The sequence below is a fragment of the Sinocyclocheilus grahami genome, unplaced genomic scaffold (assembly GCF_001515645.1).
Source record: "Sinocyclocheilus grahami isolate Dianchi unplaced genomic scaffold, SAMN03320097.WGS_v1.1 scaffold1580.1, whole genome shotgun sequence".
NCBI lineage: Eukaryota > Metazoa > Chordata > Actinopteri > Cypriniformes > Cyprinidae > Sinocyclocheilus > Sinocyclocheilus grahami.
Genome location: NW_015506759.1, coordinates 15,374 through 33,065, shown reverse-complemented (window position 1 = coordinate 33,065; position 17,692 = coordinate 15,374). Strand labels below are relative to the sequence as shown.

The 17,692-nt window shown below is 36.0% G+C and overlaps 2 protein-coding genes across 2 annotated transcripts in view; both read left to right on the top strand.

Annotated features, from left to right (window-relative positions):
* Positions 1-7,743, top strand: part of LOC107571323 (SLAM family member 9-like) — a 32,933-nt gene extending 25,190 nt beyond the window's left edge. The window contains exons 2-4 of the mRNA XM_016257638.1: positions 6,863-7,135; positions 7,241-7,356; positions 7,738-7,743. Coding sequence (XP_016113124.1) covers positions 6,863-7,135; positions 7,241-7,356; positions 7,738-7,743 — 395 coding nt within the window. The remainder of the gene's footprint in view (positions 1-6,862; positions 7,136-7,240; positions 7,357-7,737) is intronic.
* A 1,426-nt stretch (positions 7,744-9,169) lies between these two features.
* LOC107571321 (uncharacterized) lies at positions 9,170-13,146 on the top strand. Its single transcript, XM_016257636.1, has 6 exons — positions 9,170-9,241; positions 9,911-10,234; positions 10,318-10,656; positions 12,055-12,372; positions 12,544-12,648; positions 13,127-13,146. The coding sequence occupies exons 1-6, from the start codon at positions 9,196-9,198 to the stop codon at positions 13,144-13,146; spliced, it is 1,152 nt and encodes a 383-aa protein (XP_016113122.1). The 5' UTR covers positions 9,170-9,195.
* The last annotated feature ends 4,546 nt before the right edge of the window (positions 13,147-17,692 follow it).

Here is a 17,692-nt window from a genome sequence, read left to right as displayed (position 1 = left end):
CGTATAATTTACAGTGAATAACCGTAAATTGACATTCCCAGAATTCCCTGCGTTACATTTCAAATTTGATGGGTTTTTTTGTTGAAATAACTATGTTTCTTCTTAGTTTTTTCTTATCAGTTTTGTATATTAGGGTTGTGTGTTACACCTAATGTTGTTAAATTAATGTTTATTGCATTATTTCAGTTTCATGTGTGTTACCATGATGGTGTTTAGTGTTTGTGTGAATGACACTGTGCACCTTCTATATATGATATTATTTAAAAGCTGCTTGTGATGGGCTTTGGTTCATCATGTGACTTTCTCACCACCACCTGCATTTGGTGGTTATCAGTGTATTACAAAGGTACAAAACAGATTTCAGTACTTCAATAGTTTGGTATATTAACATTATATCAGTTATGAAATTACGGTATTTAACTGTAAATTTAAGTTAAAACCTAAAACGTTGCTATCAACATGATAAAACCACAGCTGCCGTTTGATATAGTGTCTTCTGTGTTTCTAAAGGAAATCAAAAAGCATTCTATCGACCTCAGCACAGATAGACTTACCCACATACAAAGAGAGACCGTGATAGGTTACTCTTGAAATACCCTCAGCTTTGGCAAGGAGTGCCCTTCCTCTAAAAGATAAGTCCCTTTGGAGCCAGGAATTTAATTTTTTCTTAGCTTTAGCAACTACTGTATCAAAGTTTAATCTACTTCTAATATTGTCATCTTTGTAAATAGTTATACCCAAGTAACATACATGAGATTTAACAGGGATATTATAAAGGGAAGAGGCAGAGCAGAACTTTATGGCAAAGCAGCTCACATTTATCTAGATTTAAAGTTAAGCCAGAGGCTTTATAAAACACTTTAATATAATCAATAGCAACAGGGATCTGTGAATCATCTTTTAGAAAGCGAGTGGTGTCGTCTGCTAACTGGCTCATGAGAATATGATTATCAGCTATATTGATACCTTGTAAACTACTATTCAACAAATAAGAGGTGAGGAGCTGGGATGCTATTAGAAACAGGTATGGTGAGACCGGGCAACCCCGGCGAACTCCTCTGAACACTTCGAATCTAGGAGAGGTACCAGATTTAAGATTAATTGAGCAGGTACCATTTTTATATAACGTGCGGATAGTTTTGCAAAGGACGTCACTAAAGCCAAACTTGTGCAGAGAATGTAAAATAAATTTGTGCTCAAGAGAATCAAAAGCTTTATAAAAATAAAAAAATAATAATAAAACTCTCCTCCTTAACCAATTCGGCATAGTCCCTGTCGCTCATATTTTTGAAAGTGGGGGGAAATCACATTAGGAAATAAATATTTTTCTCTTATACACAACGGCCACGATTATTAGTACCTCTAGAAATTCTTATGATTAAAATATCTCTGGAGTATATTTCCATTCATATTTGCATTTTGTATCACACCAGGGTGACTAGGAACATGAAATTATCCAGCATATTTATATTCCTGTTTCAAAGGAATATAAATATGAGGAACACAAAGGCCAAATTCCCTTAATCATCCATCACAATGAGTAAAATCAAAGAATATATTTCTGATGTGCAGCAAAAAGATTGTTGAACTTCACAAAATGGAAAGTGGCTGTAAGAAAATAGCTAAAGCATTGAAAATTCCCATTTCCAGCATCAGGGCAATAATTAAGAGGTTCCAATCAGCTAAAGGTGTTACAAATCTGTCTGGAAAAGGATGTGTCTATTTTTTCTTAAAGTGTGGCGAGGAGGAGAGTCTGAGTGGCCAAAGACTCTGAGCAAGATCACAGCTGGAGAACTGGAGAAAATAGTTGAGTCTCGGGTCAGAAAGCCTAAAAAAAAAATCAAACAGCCCCAACATCACCAAATGTTGCTGGGGAGGGTTTCAAGAAAAATCTAGAGAAAAAACACGCTCTCATCCAAAAACAAACTCCAGCATATTCATATGCTAGACTTGACTGGAACTTCAAATGGCACCGGCTTCTTTGGTCAGATGAAACTAAAAATGAGCTTTTTAACAGCAAACACTCAAGATGGGTTTGGTGCACACATGAGTAAAAAAGTACCCCATGTGTACAATGAAATATACTGCTGTATCTTTAATGTTGTGGGCCTATTTTTCTGTCAAAGAGATCCTGGATATTTTGTTCAGACTGACAGCATCGTGGATTCTGTCAAATACCAACAGATAAAAAATTTAAAACTGACAGTCCATGCTAGAAATCTTAAAATGGACCATGGTTGGATCTTCCAACAGGACAATGATCCACAAACAAACATCAAAATCAAACCAAAAATGGGTCACTGAGAACAAAACCAAGCTTCTGCTATTGCCATCCCAGTCCCCTGAGCTGCACCTTATAGAAAATAAGTGTGGTGAACTGAAGAGGAGAAGCATCAGCATGCAGCTGGAAATCTGAAGGGTCTGGAGAGATTCTGGATGAAGGAATGGTCTCTGATCTCTTATCAGGTGTTCTCCAAGCTCTTCAGGCATTACAGGAGAAAACTCAGAGCTGTTATCTTGGGAAAAGTATTGAATAAAGGGTATGATTATGTGTATTAGAGAGAAAAAATATATTTATTTCATAATGAGATTTTCCCTCCATTTTAAATTCTTATTCTCCTATGAAAGGTTAGGTTTTTGTAAATTTTTTTAAATAAAAGATCAAGAGGATTAATGATACAGATTTATTTTCACAGCCTTCTTTGATCATATTTACCAAATAATTTTGAGCACAACGGTACAAACGTGATTTTTCTCTATGTGTGTTGTTGTTTGATTAACATTCATCGCACAGAAAGCAGCAGGAACATTAAACTGCGGTGAACCAATATAGCTACTGTTACACATCCATTTTCTTTCTCAATTGTTTACCTTCACCTAAACCATAAGCATAACTGTGTTTACAAGGATACTTGCAGAGACATGCATTTTGGCATAATTTTGCACGTATGTGTCATTTCAGGCACAAATAGATGCAGAAGTGAATGGAATTCAGTGTTCACGTATCTGTGTGGCTCTCCCGCATAGAGTGGATGAATAAATGTATGTATTTGTTTATGTATAAACTTTATTAGGTTAGTTTAGTAGGCTACTTCGAGCGTCTTGCACATTAAGCACCGCAAACATGTTTTTTTTTTGTGAAAATATATTAATGTGGCTATTTTGTTTAATGACTGCATTTCTTGTACTTTGAAAAAAAATTTTCTCTCTATCTCAGATTATAGAACAAATGAGTTCCGACTAGCTCTGGTACTGGGGTGCCGTGATGAGGTAGGCCTAATGGTGATGCTTCACGACCAATACGAAAAGTCTGTGCCAAAGATGAAAGAATATTTATTTAGCTGCTATTTCGAAAGCTTTAAATGTAATTTTCTAAATGACATCAGCAGTGTTTATTGGTTTACCAGTGTCTATAATTGGCTTATTCGCTGCTCTGCTGTGAGATCTGTTTATAGAGACAAAATGTGCAAAAAAAAAGATACGTTTAGGGGTACAACAGCAATGGGGCTATACTATTACAGGACATCTTTGTACCTTGTCTACCCCTAAAAAGTACTATATGAAACTTTTAGGGGTAAATAAAGTACTACCCCCTGACAAGCCCTTAAAGGTACACTGTAAAAAAATCTGTGACATTTACGGTAAAATACCGGCAGCTGTGGTTGCCAGAACTTCACCATAAAAAATATGGTAGCAACATTTTAGGTTTTACAGACTTAACTTAAATTCACAATAAAATACCGTATTTGATTAACTGATGTAATGTTAATAAACCAACATACTGAAGTGTTAATATCTGTTTTGAACCATTGCAATGCACTGATAACCACCAAAAACAGGTGGTGATGAGAAAGTCACATGATGAAACAAAGCTCTTCACAAACAGCTTTTCTACGAGCTGAGGAGGGCAATACTTATATATAGAAGGTGCACAGTGTCATTCACACAAACACTAAACCCCATCATGGTGACACACATGATACTGAAATAATGCAATACACATTAATTTAACAACATTAGATGTAAGATGTACACCCTAATGTACACAACTAATAAGAAAAAAACTAAGAAGAAACATAGTTATTTCAACAAAAAAACATCAAATATGAAGAGTCATGCAGGGAATTCTGGGAGTGTCAATTTAAGTTTTTTCACTGTAAATTATACAATGGCTTTTTCTTTTTCACTTCCAAAAACTGTATTTTTAACAGTATTTTACTGTAAAATTACATTAAATGTAATTACATTTATTCACCGTATATATGGAAACTTACTTACGGTTTTTACTGTAGCATTTTTACAGTCTTTTACTGTTAAAATCACAATCATTTTTTACAGTGTACAGTTTTTGCATATGTACTTTTTTCTGAGAGCGTAGCACACCCAATTGATCAAAAGTATGGTTATAGCCTATGAGAAGTGAATTCTGATTTTACACACGAAATAAGAATAAGGATTTAGGTGGTTAGCATAGCCTCATTAGTCCTTGCTATTCAATGTCTTGATTACACCAATCTGTAGGCAAAAATATCTCTCTCCATAAATGTTTCTCCACTTACTTCTCCAAAACAGATGAGAACTAAAGACAACCTTAACAACCAGAGAACATCTGTTAACAACCAGTGAACAGCTGCGTCATATCATAGATAGTGCAAGTTCAAGTCATTAGATGTTTTCCTTCAATTTACTTATTTTAAACATTCACAAGCATTGACACACATACTCACCAACAACATGTGCTTTATGTCTTCAATAAGAAAGTCTTCTTCAGGATGTGGGATCTAGGTGTGATAACAAGGTTCTTAGAAATGACCTTTGCTAAGTTCTACTGAAATATCACACTGTTACATAATGTGAAAGTCATGGACAACAAGATTAATCTTAATCCAAAGAATATACGGCATTTGAATGTTTCACAAAGGAATATGCTTTCGAATGTCAACATTTTGCTTTGATAGTTCATTTTTTGTGAGCGTCATATCAGCAGGAACCAAGAAGAAAACAAAAAGCCCAGATGCAATCTTCACACCTACAGTCATCACATGCACATGCTGCTTGTCCAGCAGAATCTACCGTTTCGACATCAAACCACATTGTTTTCCAGATCGGACGTCAAATAACAGGTTTCATTTTGACACCCGACTGAGTTCAAGCATTGCTTGCGTTCAATCACAGTCGCAGCAAAAGCACATTTGCACTTCCCTTTTGGAGTTTCCCACTTGTTCTTCACATGAGCTTCATAATCACATTAAGATGAGTTAAACCAAAGATTTTATTGTAAAATAAAATAAACTGAATGAACGTGGATGAGTGTAAGAGAAATCTCATTGTTATCATGCAAGTCAGCACTTTATAGGCTCATAAGCATCAACAATGTCTGAGCACAAGGCACATTGTTTAGCTGGATTGAGGTTGGTGTAAATGCACTTAAGCCACCTGCGAGCCACATTAAACAGTCTGGCGAACCGTAAATGTATTCATTTGTGGTGTCTGTGCTTTGACCAGTAAAAGTAGCTTCTTTGAATTCTCCATGACTTGTAAATGACTGTTTTCATCAATAAGAAACCTCTCATGTCAGTGATTTTGCATGCTCAGGTTAGCTGTCGTATCTGTGGAGGGAGGAGAGAAACGATGCAGCGGATTAGAACTTGTTTCTATTGTCTGCAAACCACAGGCTTTCAGTGTTTTAACCTCGAGCACCTTGAGTGGTATTATTTCCGAGCGCTGAACTGTTGAGGAAAATGTTCGACAGATTAGTTTTGTTCTGTTTGTGCTGTTGCTGTCTGGTCGGTAAGTTAAACATGTTATGCTTTATGGTAGCGGATGAATTATTTAGAAATCAGACAGATGTGCTCTGGCTTATATTGTTAGATGAAAAGTGCTTTAAATCCAATTGAAGAGCTAGTTTGAGATGTAGGATTTGTACGATTTTTGTAATTTTTGTTTTTGAAAGAAGTCTCTACTCACTAAGGCATTTGTTGCAAAAATACAGTAAAAACAGTAATGATGTGAATGTTATTGTGATGTTTTCTTATATATAGTTTCTTAACTGTTTTTTTATATATATTTAAATATATTGTAAAACGTAAGTTATTCCTGTGATGCGCAGCTGAATTTTCAGCATCATTACTCCAGTCTTCAGTGCCACATGATCCTTCAGAAATCATTTAATATGCTGATTTACCGCTCAAGATACATTTCTGATTATTATCAATGTTAAAAACAGTTATTTTTTTGTGAAAACCGTGATACTTTTTTCAGGATTGTTTGATGAATAGAAAGTAAAACATTATAAATTAATTTAATTCATCCTTGTGATAGATTCAAGTCTGATGTCTAACGAGTAAGACTTTATAAAAGAGCTATAAAATGATATTTGTGTGGAACTCTTTTCTGCTTATACATAAATTAATATTTAACCAAAACTTGCTCTCCAGGTGTGTTTGGTGATTCAGATGCAGTGAAGTCAGTGTCAGTGACAGAGGGAGATTCAGTCACTCTAGACTCTGGTGTTACCGATAAACAATCTGACAATCTGATCACGTGGAACTTTAAAACTAATGGGCCTCTTATTGCGAAAATCGATCAAGCGGCCAACGATATCTCGATAATAGATGATGGTCCAGATAAGAGATTCAGAGACAGACTGAAGGTGGATCATCAAACTGGATCTCTGACCATCACAAACATCACAACTCAACATGCTGGAGTCTATCAAGTAACCATCAGCAGCAAGATAAAGATTATATATAGATTTAATGTTACTGTCTATGGTGAGTAGAGGTTTGCAGTTTGCTTTGTTTATATAATACCATTTTTCATATATAATTGACACTTGCTGTTTATTCTCTCATGTTTTCAGCTCGTCTGCCCGTTCCTGTCATTATAGGTGACTCCCCACAAAATTCTTCATCATATTGTTTATTGGTGTGTTCAGTGGTGAATGTGGGTCATGTGACTCTCTCCTGGTACAAAGGAAACAGTTTATTGTCCAGCATCAGTGCGTCTGATCTCAACAACAGTCTGTCTTTACGTCTGGAGTGTCTGGATGATTCCTACAGCTGTGTGGTGAGCAATCCCATCAGCAACTGGACTAGATATGTCAACATCACTGATCTCTGTCGGCCATGTTCAGGTATGTTAGCATCTTGTGGAAAAAGGCTATGCATGCCAACAGTTTAGTGCATGATTTGCTGTTCATCTTTCACAAATGTAAAATGTTGTTCTTTTGTTTTCTCAGATTGTGCCTTCTGCTGTCATGCTTCTGAAGCTCTCGCCCGATTGGCTGTCTCTGTTGTGGTGGGCGTGGCTACTGTTGCTATTGTAGTTTATGACATCATCACATCCAGGAAAGGTGTAAATGAGAGACGCCGTGACTTGCTAATACAATATAAGATGACCGTTCGTGATAATTCAAATTGTAAATCCATATAATTCGCTTTTTTGTTCTTGTTTTTATATATATTCCTTTGGCTAGGGTGTATTTAATATTCATTTTGAAATGTGCTATATATGGAATGTTCAAAATTTGCGTAAAACTGTGTTTTTTATTTATTCATTGCAATTTGTGTTTATATGTGTGGCATTTAATAAAAACTTGGCATTTAAAAACAACAGGAGAAATTACTTAATATTCATATATTTTCATGTTTTTTTTTTTTTTATTGAATGGCAAATTATTTTAAAGACACAAAGAGGCTATATGTGGCTTAAAATGTGCAATAACAATCTTAACAGCTATAAGCATAAGCATTTTAGACATTTATTAGCATCAAAGTGTTGTTTTGAGTTGACATCAAACATCAAATTCCAGGAGTCAACTTGTATTAACTTATGTTAGGCTGAATTAACAAGCGTCTTTACCAACTAAATTGCTGAAACTGCATTCGGAATACAAATATTTGTATATTTTCCATATAATCAGTGACTTCAGACCTGTTCAGCACTAAGTTGGACTAAAATGTAACTGTAATGACAGATGAATATCGCTTTGAAATGTTTTATTTATAGTTTAGCGTTTTAGGTATGATATATATATATATATATATATATATATACAATTAAATTTTTTTTTTTTTTTTTTTTTGAGAAAATGCTACATTACGCCACATGAAGTGTACTGAACATTATTTAAAAAAAAAAAAGAAAACGTTGACCAAAGTATTCTCAATACCATGTCAAACAAAGACATTCGCTCAATTATTAATAGATCTCAGATTTCTTTACCTGCTTGTGTGAGTTTTTGGAATAACATATTTAGTGATATAGATTGGGAAGAGTTTTGGCTTCTTCGACAAAAATTCTTCTTATCTAATAAAGTTGTTGAAGTCTCTATCAAAATTATCTATAATTGTTATCCGGTAAATTACAAACTTGCTAAATTTAACAATAGTATTTCCCCCAGTTGCTCCTTTTGCCTTCAGTCTGAAGAAACAATCGATCATTTGTTTTGGGACTGTGCTTATTCTAAAGTGTTCTGGGTTGACTTTTCCAATTTTGTTAACAAATATTTATATCCAAACTTTTGTATAACCCCCAAAATTGGTTACTCTTTGAATTTAGACCCTTCTCACTGTACATTTATTATTAATCTATTGCTATATCTTGCTAAATTTTACATGCATAAGTGTAAAGTTTCAAAGAAAACTCCCTACTTTTTTATTTTCAGGAAAGATTTTGGTGCATGTAAACTCTTTAAGAAACTCTAATAATTCTATTGCATGTAAGACTCTTTCATGGTGTAAGTCTTATAAGCTAACATAGTATGCTTTGGAGTATTGTTTGTAACCCTTATTGTCTTTTGCTCTTACTTGTCTTTGTTGTTCTTCTATTGCATAATAAAAATTAAAAAAACGACTAGTTTGATTATATCCAAGTTGTGGATGCGACAACAGCGCCTCCTGCAAGCTGTTAACATTTACAACAGCAGTAAACTGAACAATATGCATACAGTATCAAAAGAGAAAACATTTCTAAACGAAGGAAACTTCTTCACTTAGATCTCATGTACTGTATATACACTTTTGCTGTATCACCCCCTCAAGCGTGTTCGCCCCCTCACTAAACACCAACAACAATCAATCATATCAAATATTGCCTCTATCACGTGGTTCCTAATAACTCAAGCCTCTACGCGACTGTTCATTAAAGTTGCTCATTACTCGCTGGATCCTCGGTGTCATCGCTAAACTCAGCATGAAGAACCTTGGTTTAATTGGTATGTTCCTATTATTGGTAAACGGTAAGTTGTAGTATTTATTTAATTGTTCTTATATTATTTGAAACGATTCAAAGCTTTCGGTTCGGTTCGATTTACGTGTTTTTAGGAAGTTTGGTGGCTTCCGGGTCTTTAAGCCCCTAATTTTAGCCTATTATTGTTATTATTATTTTTTTTTTAAATGTCTGTATATCTGACAAAATCTTAAATGTTCCAACACCTTTTGTTATGTTGAATATTATTAAATTGCTTTCCCCCACATGAATCTACATTCCATAAACCTATGTGATAATAACTTTGCCAATTTCTTAAAAAGAACATGAAATGTCACAAGTATTCAGACCCTATGCTATGACACTTGAAATTGAGGTACATGTCATTTCCAACATCTTTGAGATTTATCTAGACTTTATTTGGAGTAAATATGTGGTCTATGCCTATGGTTTAAGTCAGGGGTGTCAAACTCAGCCCTGCACAGATTCAACATTAATTAAACACGTCTGATCTGGCTAATCAAGTCATTTAAGCTTATTTGAAATCTACATGGTATGTGTGTTGGAACTAAACTTTACAGGGCTGTGGCCCTCCGAGAACTGAGTTTGACACCTGTGGTTTAGTTTATGGGTAGTGTTCATTTCTGCTTTAATATTGCATGTGGATTTTATTGTAAATGACTGCTTCTGTGTTTTGCAGTGGTGTCTGGCGTTGAGACCGATATTGTGGAGTCAGTGTCTGTGATTGTGGGAGATTCTGTCACTCTACAGACGGAAGTTACTCAAATACAGAGCCGGGGTTTGATTGAGTGGAGGTTTGAAGGATATCTCATTGCTAGAGTCAACAGTGACTCCAATAAGAGAGTACAGGCTAATGTTACTGAGGAATTCAGAGACAAGCTGCAGCTGGACAATCAGACTGGAGATCTCAAGATCAGAAACATCAGAACTGCAGACTCCGGACTTTACGAACTTGATATCAACAGTGCCAGAGGGTCATCAAAAAAGTCCTTCAATATCAGTGGTGAGCGCGTCAGATATTTAGGTGCAGTTTCAGACTCAAGGTGAACGTGTTTGCTGACTCTCAGAAACATTTCTGTTCATTAGGTGTGCTTGATTTGGCGTCGGATGGCGTGAAGGTCGTGTCGGTGATGGAGAGAGACTCTGTCGTTCTACCCTCAGGTCTATCTAAAATACGGAGAGAAGATCAGATAACCTGGAAGTTTAAAGGCACGCTCATAGCTGAAATAAATCAGACCGCCGGAATCTTCTCTACATATGATGTTCTTGATGGGAGATTCAGATACAGACTGCATCTGAACAATCAGACTGGATCGCTCATCATTACTAACGTCAAACCCAAAATCTCTGGACTTTATGAAATCAACATCAGCAAGAGCAGCAGCAGATACACCACGCACAAGACATTCAATGTGACATCTATTGGTGAGTCGCTGCAATAGTGAAATTCATTAAGGATCTTTGGATCAGTATCAAAATCGGTTAAAATGTCGTTTTAATCACATGTTCTCAGAAATCTTATGTTTGTGTTGTCATTGGTTTAAAATGTTGGTCATTGTATTTAGAAGATAATGCCTTGGGAGAAGGACTTTTTTGTAATGTGGCTTTTCATCATTGTTATCTCAGGATAGCTGAACCATCAGGAAATTATATATGATGTTTAATTAAATCTAATTTGGCGGCTTCGTAGTACTACTTAGCTTGTAGCGTGTCGCCATCACTGCTGTAAGGAGACACGATGACAAAAAAAAAATCTATTTTCATTCTCTCGCATAACATTTGCATTCTTTCCCAAAAGCACTAAAAGATATGTCCCATTAGGGGCTCCGCAAAAAAAACACATTCCATGTACAGTCACATTTACCGTTGCTCTGTGAAATTTTGATGGCGAAATCACTTCTTTCCAATATGGAATCCACGCAATAGGGAGTTTCGCGTCAGGGTAAATGTTCATAAAACAAATTTGACTCAGGTTTAAGTTCATGTTCAAGAAAGCCTCTTGGCTCAAAAGTGACTTCTGTGTGAAATGTGCTTCATGCGTTTGTATAGCCTACGATTGACGATAGGCTAATAGACAGTGGATTTTTTTTGCATATGAAATTTCACGGAAATGTCGATAGCTCACCCAAAAATGAAAATTCTGTCATTAATTACTCACCCTCATGTTGTTCCAAACGCATAAGACCTGCGTTCATCTTCGGAACACAAATTAGGATATTTTTTTATGAAATCTGAGAGCTTTCTGACCCTGCATAGACAGCAATGCAACTGTCACGTTGAAGACCCAGAAAGGTGGTGAGGACATTGTTAAAATAGTCCATTTGACATCAGTGGTTCAACTGTAATTTTACGAAGCTACGAGAATACTTTTTTTTGTGTGCAAAGAAAACAAAAATAACGACTTTATTCAACAATTTCATCTTTTCCATGTCCGTCTTCGCTGCAGTATCACAACGACTATTTTACACAAGGAATATTTTAACGATGTCCTTACTACCTTTCTGGGCCTTGAACGTGTCAGTTGCGTTGCTGTCTATGTAGGGTCAGAAAGCTCTCGGATTTCATAAAAAATATATGTATTTGTGTTCCGAAGATGAACGAAGGTCTTGCAGGTTTGGAATGACATGAAGGTGAGTAATTAAAGACAGATTTTTCATTTTTGGGTGAACTATCCCTTTAAAATTAAGAAGATTGCAAATCCTTTTTTCATGTGTTGCGGTGTCGAGTAGTGTCTGCTTAGGATTCGATTCCTGGGGAATGTATTAATTGCAATTGCTTAATTGCTGTCTGTGAAAGTTCTCCTGTGTTTTAATGTTGAGACAGATGGAGAGAACAGGCTGTCTGTGATGGAGGGAACTTCTGTCACGCTAGAATCTGGTGTTCCTGAAATACACACAGATGACGTGATCGTATGGAGGTCTGAGCATGGAGACTCTGTCATAGCAAAAATCGATAGAGGGACAAAGGTCTTCACTACATTGGATGGAGCTGATGGGAGATACAGCGGCACACTGGAGCTGGACAGTAAGACCGGATCTCTGACCATCAGGCACATCAGAACTAAACACACTGGACTTTATCACCTGGATATCACCGGCAACCGACGCACAATATTCAAGAGATTCTTTATTTCTGTCTGTTGTGAGTATTTGAAGAGTTTTAATGTAGGCTAATAATAGCCAGTGCTGTGAGAACAACTGAGTGAACTTAATATTGGTGTATTTTAAAACTGACAAACAAAATAGAAATGTGCAAACGCCACTCAGAAATGCTGATAAAATTGATAACTGGTTAATCTTTTTCTCATTACAGCACAGAATTGGTCTCGATATGTTATGGTCGGAATTGTTGTTGCTGTTTTGCTGTTGGTCGTGATCGGAGCTGTTCTTGTGATTCGTCGTCGTCAAACGCAAAATGGCAAGTATTACAAACAGCTGATATAATAAGCGGAGCATTTGCGATTTACTATGTAACAGAGACTTTGAAGATGAAAAAATGTGTTTTCATCATCAAAACATTTTGCATATGTGTTTAATTGGGCTCACTGCCATTAGGGGAAATCCAGTATCGGGTAAGATGCTGTTTGCACCATTATGTGCAACATAATAAAATTGTGTTTTTGCTGACTCTTGATTTTGGGGGTTTGTGACACTACTGTCCAAACTGGTGCTCAGATTGTCAGTTTGGCCATTTAAAATAAACCCTCTAAGAACGTCCTCAAATGCAGACTTTTGGGAGAAGTGATACCAGTCTTGTCATCCAAATCGTCTTATTTAATGTTAGTTTTGGACAATTTTTCAGACTGAGAATTTCGACATCTCAAGAAGACCTTTTACTTAGAGTTCCTGATCGTATCTGATATGTTCCTCTTGTTTCTCTTGTTTTTGTGTTTCAGTTAATGGCTCTGTAATATGAGAGCGACGTTTTGCATTTTTTTGCGTGCGGTGATCAGATGTCCGTCCAATTCCACTGAAGGTGGAAATTAAATCCAGCTAAAAATATGCACCAAGCCTCAACCAGCTTTTGAAGGATGAAAGTTTTTTTTTTTGTACTATGACCTTTTCAAAAGGAGTAATTTCATTGATTAAAATAATGTTGTTTTGATGTCCATAGTGATCAATATTCAAGCACTTATGCATGGTTTTATTAGTTTGTCTGACAAGAGAGTATTACTGTTCTGTACAATTTCCACACACATTTATATGTAGTATTAAATAGAACATGGTGCTAGAAACATAACTGAAAATGTAATGCAATCCTAGTCGTTTTGTGTTATATCTAAAATATATCTATATAATATATAAAATATATATCTATAAATATAATGTTTTCTGAGTTTATTATCTGAAATAACTGAATCTTTTGCTGAATGATTTAAAAGCTTGACCTTTAACATTTTAGGCTTCTTTGGACATCATGATCTAAAGATTCATAATAGAAACCTGTCTGTGTGACTTCTGTGTATCTCTTTCATATTACGTTTTATATTTGCTCCGTTCATTTGTTGCTCATTTCATCAGTCACTGTCAAATCTTATGTTGTTGTGTGGTGTCTTAGAAATAAGGGAAAGTCTCCATCTCAGGGTATGCCTTTGCTTTCATATAGTAATCTTTGTTGAATTTATGCTGGTCAAGGTCTGTATGTTTAAAGCTGGTTTTATTTTGATATTTCATTTTGAATAACAATTATATTAAATTAAATGATTTTTATATGTTTGTGTGATAAATGCCAATAAAAGCAGGTCTGATTCTCTCATAGTGACTGGAATGTGTGAGTTTGTCATGAAAGGATTGAATTTGTATTCAGACTCTGTACATTATGGGATTTCAAATCTCTACTTCATAAAACATTCACCTTTAACGTTTTAAGATTCTAAATATTACCATTAGCTACTAAATGTTTTCTAGCTGTTTGACTCGATCTTCAGCAATGTGAACTAATTTTCTAATCTTAAAATATATTTTAATATTTTCTTAATATTTCTAAAATATATTGGTTGGCGACGCTAATATTGAATAGGTAAATAGTAGTAGTATAATATGCTAAACCAGCATATGCTGGTTAGGTATGTTTTGAAGCTGGGATGCTGGTTTGAGCTGGTTTAAGCTGGTCCTTTGCTGGTTTAAGCTGGTCATGTGCTGGTCCTAAACTGGTCCGACCAGCTTAAGACCAGCACACGACCAGCATAAACCAGCAAAGGACCAGCTCAAACCAGCATCCCAGCTTCAAAACATACCTAACCAGCATATGCTGGGGGGGGGGGTTTCAACAGGGTATGTATATGCATTATGCTATCAGTCAGTCATAAGGGCAGACTGTGTGTGATGCTGTTAATAAATGAATAAATATATACACACACATTATATAGATTGTTACTACAGTAAAACTGGTATCAACCACTGCTTTACAAAGGAAAAATGTCTCTTTTAAGATCCTATATTAAAAAACAATAACTATTTAAAGTAACATTTGGGTGAAACTATGGTTACTATGGTAAAACGCTTTGTGGTTTATCAATACATAATTTTCTTACTGGTAAAGTACATATTTTCAAATATTTACTTTTTAATTACCGTAGGCCTATAATATCGTGCAATATAACTTTGTTTTGCCTAAGCAAATAACACATTACAAGCACAATTTACGTGGAAATATGACCAATCCCTCTAGTGGTCAAATGATAATAGTTTAATTTTTGAGGTTGTTTACATCTAGCGCATGAATGAAGGCAGTGAGGTAACTTAGTAGATAAACATAACACTTGCATGCTGCAGTATAGAACTGTCTGTAAGTTATCTCAGCTATGTACTAATAGACCATTTGAGATGGAAATTCAAGAGGTTATATTACAATAGAGGCGCTTTATGTGAAAACATGCATTTATGAAACAAAGTGGCAAGTTTGGATACATTTCACTGGTTGTCAAGTGTTCGATTATCAACAGATATGGACGTGCCAGACGTTTACTACAAGTTTTTATTTTCATGTAAAGTTTGTAAAAGTCCACTAGTTTGTAAAAAAAAAAAAACGCTGGCGCACAGACTCAAGACTCGATTCCACATTCAGCTGTTTTTTTTTTCCTGACAATGGATCGTTTTCTTCATAAAAAGCCGGTGCCGACCATCATCGCTCACAATGTTGTATCAAGTTCCCTTAAAGTAAGATTATTTGTCTACATGGCTCATCTTCAACATTTTGGGCTTGGATTGTGAAATCGTCTTGCTAAAACCGGCATAAAGTTGGTTCGACATTTCTCAGAGATTCAGCCTCGGACATTTTCAGTAGTTCTCATTTAGCATAATGGCAAGAAACATACTGTTTCAATTGTTTTCAAATGTAGAAGAGAACACACAATGTGTTTTATTTGTTTGCCTTAAAGGCAGTAGCGGCTCCTGAACGTAAATTTAGGTGATGCAGATTCTGGGTCGTAGCACTAATATATGAAAAACCTTTAGTAAACTTTATATTCTAATCTCTGAACACATGAGGACACAATATTGGCAGAGATATCATTGCGTTATCCAGTGGGTGGCGCGCTGATGCTGATTGACAGACTCGAAGTAATGTTACACGCATTAAATGCTGTATAATAATTGCCTTAGTGGAGCAATTCGGGTGAGGAAAGACGATCATATGTCTATTCTCAGAATAATAATAAAACAAACACAATAGATACAAAGGCTATTCATGTAAGCACATTTAAACTAAAATGATTTATACTTTGTTAATTTATCCACTACCAAAAAACACACCTGAACCAGCTCTTGAGGGTCTTCATGAACACTTGATAATGATGCAAACAGGTGTGTTGAAGCTGAAATTTGTAGAAAGGTGGATCTTCAGGAACAGGGCACCCTGGTTTAGAACAAGTGGTTAAGTGATGAAAGGTCAGTGGTGTGTCAACGATTTACAAATGTATATGTTTAGGCATTTGGCTGCACTCTATTAGAGCTTTTCCAAAGATGAAGTCTTATTTTTTAACACTAGATAGCGCCCTATGCAGCAGTATGCACACTTTCCTCTAAATCAGGAGTGTCAAACTAGATTTAGCTAGCTTGTTGCTAGATTTAGCAAATTTACACCCTAGCCATTTTTTTTTCCAAAAAGCACAAATTTTGCAATTTTAGACATTTATTTGGCTACTTTTAGCAAGTAAATCAAATCCAAAGATCAGTAGTGACTGCAAACCTAACTCAATAGATGAGCTGTTCATTCGTAAATCCTTAAGATCGCTGTAGAAACACAAACTGCAAGACTAAAGACAAGGAGTGCAGGGGCGGGGCCACACAAGGTCTAAATAGCCAGGCACAGAAGCTGCAGCAGCAGCAAAAATGGTTGGCTGCATGGGCACAGCAGCAGTAGCATGCATTTCACAATTTTCTTAAAGTAATTAAAACAACAACCACAGTTAAAACTGAATTTGAAATGAATTTTTGATCTGGAAGAGACGTAACTAGTAACATGTCTCTATCAAAACTGTACAGCCAGAAATACAGAAAAGAGTGGGAGTCTTAACCTGAACTTAAAGAGTGGCTGAAGCAAGTAGTTGGGGATGACTGCCGAGCATACTGTGCAATGTGCATGCTGCAAATCAGATATGCTTGCAAAAATTTATAACATCAAAAAACATCGTACTACAGCAAAGCATATAAATAAATCAAAACCATATAACCCCGCAAAGCAGTCGACATTACCGGTTAAGAAAGGATAACTGCTAAAGTGCAGAAGTTACTATGGCAATGGCCTTTGCGGAACACTGTTCACTGCTAGCATTCGGCCGTTTAGGTATGGCTTGCAAAGCTGCCTTTTCAGATTCTGTGGCAGCAACAAACTTCCACATGCACCGCACCAAGTGCACAGAAATGATTAAGGGAGTATTGGCTCCATATTTTCGGAAGATGATAACATTAGATGTGGGAGATGAGAAGTTCAGTCTGCTTTTGGATGAGTCGACTGATGTCAGTGTCTTAAAATACCTAGGTGTGGTGATTCTGTATTTTAGTGCTAAAAAAAGAACACGTGTCCACATATCTTGGGCTGGTTGAACTGAAGGCGGGCGAATCAAAATCAATAGCAAAGGCAATAGTTGAGTTTCTCGAAAAGTGTAACCTTTAAAAAAAGAGAATCTTCAGTAGGGATGGGCGATATGGGCTTAAAAATATATCTCGATCATTTCTTATATTTATTGCGATAACGATATCAATGACGATAATTTAGGGAATCCGGTTTCTTTAGAGAAAAGTATTATCTTTCCTATTTTTACCCCAAATGGGGTGTTGTGAGCATTACTGAGTACACACTTAATGTAATGACTGTTTAATTCACACTGGAAGCCGGAGGGCGCCCTTGCGCTGAAACTCCACATATGCAGAGTAGAAGTAACACTCCCAAAAGCTTTGTAAGCCTAAATTGATTGTTGCTCCATTGGTGGCACTGGGACTATGATTTACTTAGGCTTACG

Coding starts and splice junctions, on each gene's coding strand:
- LOC107571321 (XM_016257636.1), top strand. CDS start 9,196: ATGAAGAACCTTGGTTTAATTGGTATGTTCCTATTATTGGTAAACG. Junction 9,242..9,910: donor GTTCCTATTATTGGTAAACG/GTAAGTTGTAGT, acceptor TGTGTTTTGCAG/TGGTGTCTGGCGTTGAGACC. Junction 10,657..12,054: donor ATTCAATGTGACATCTATTG/GTGAGTCGCTGC, acceptor ATGTTGAGACAG/ATGGAGAGAACAGGCTGTCT.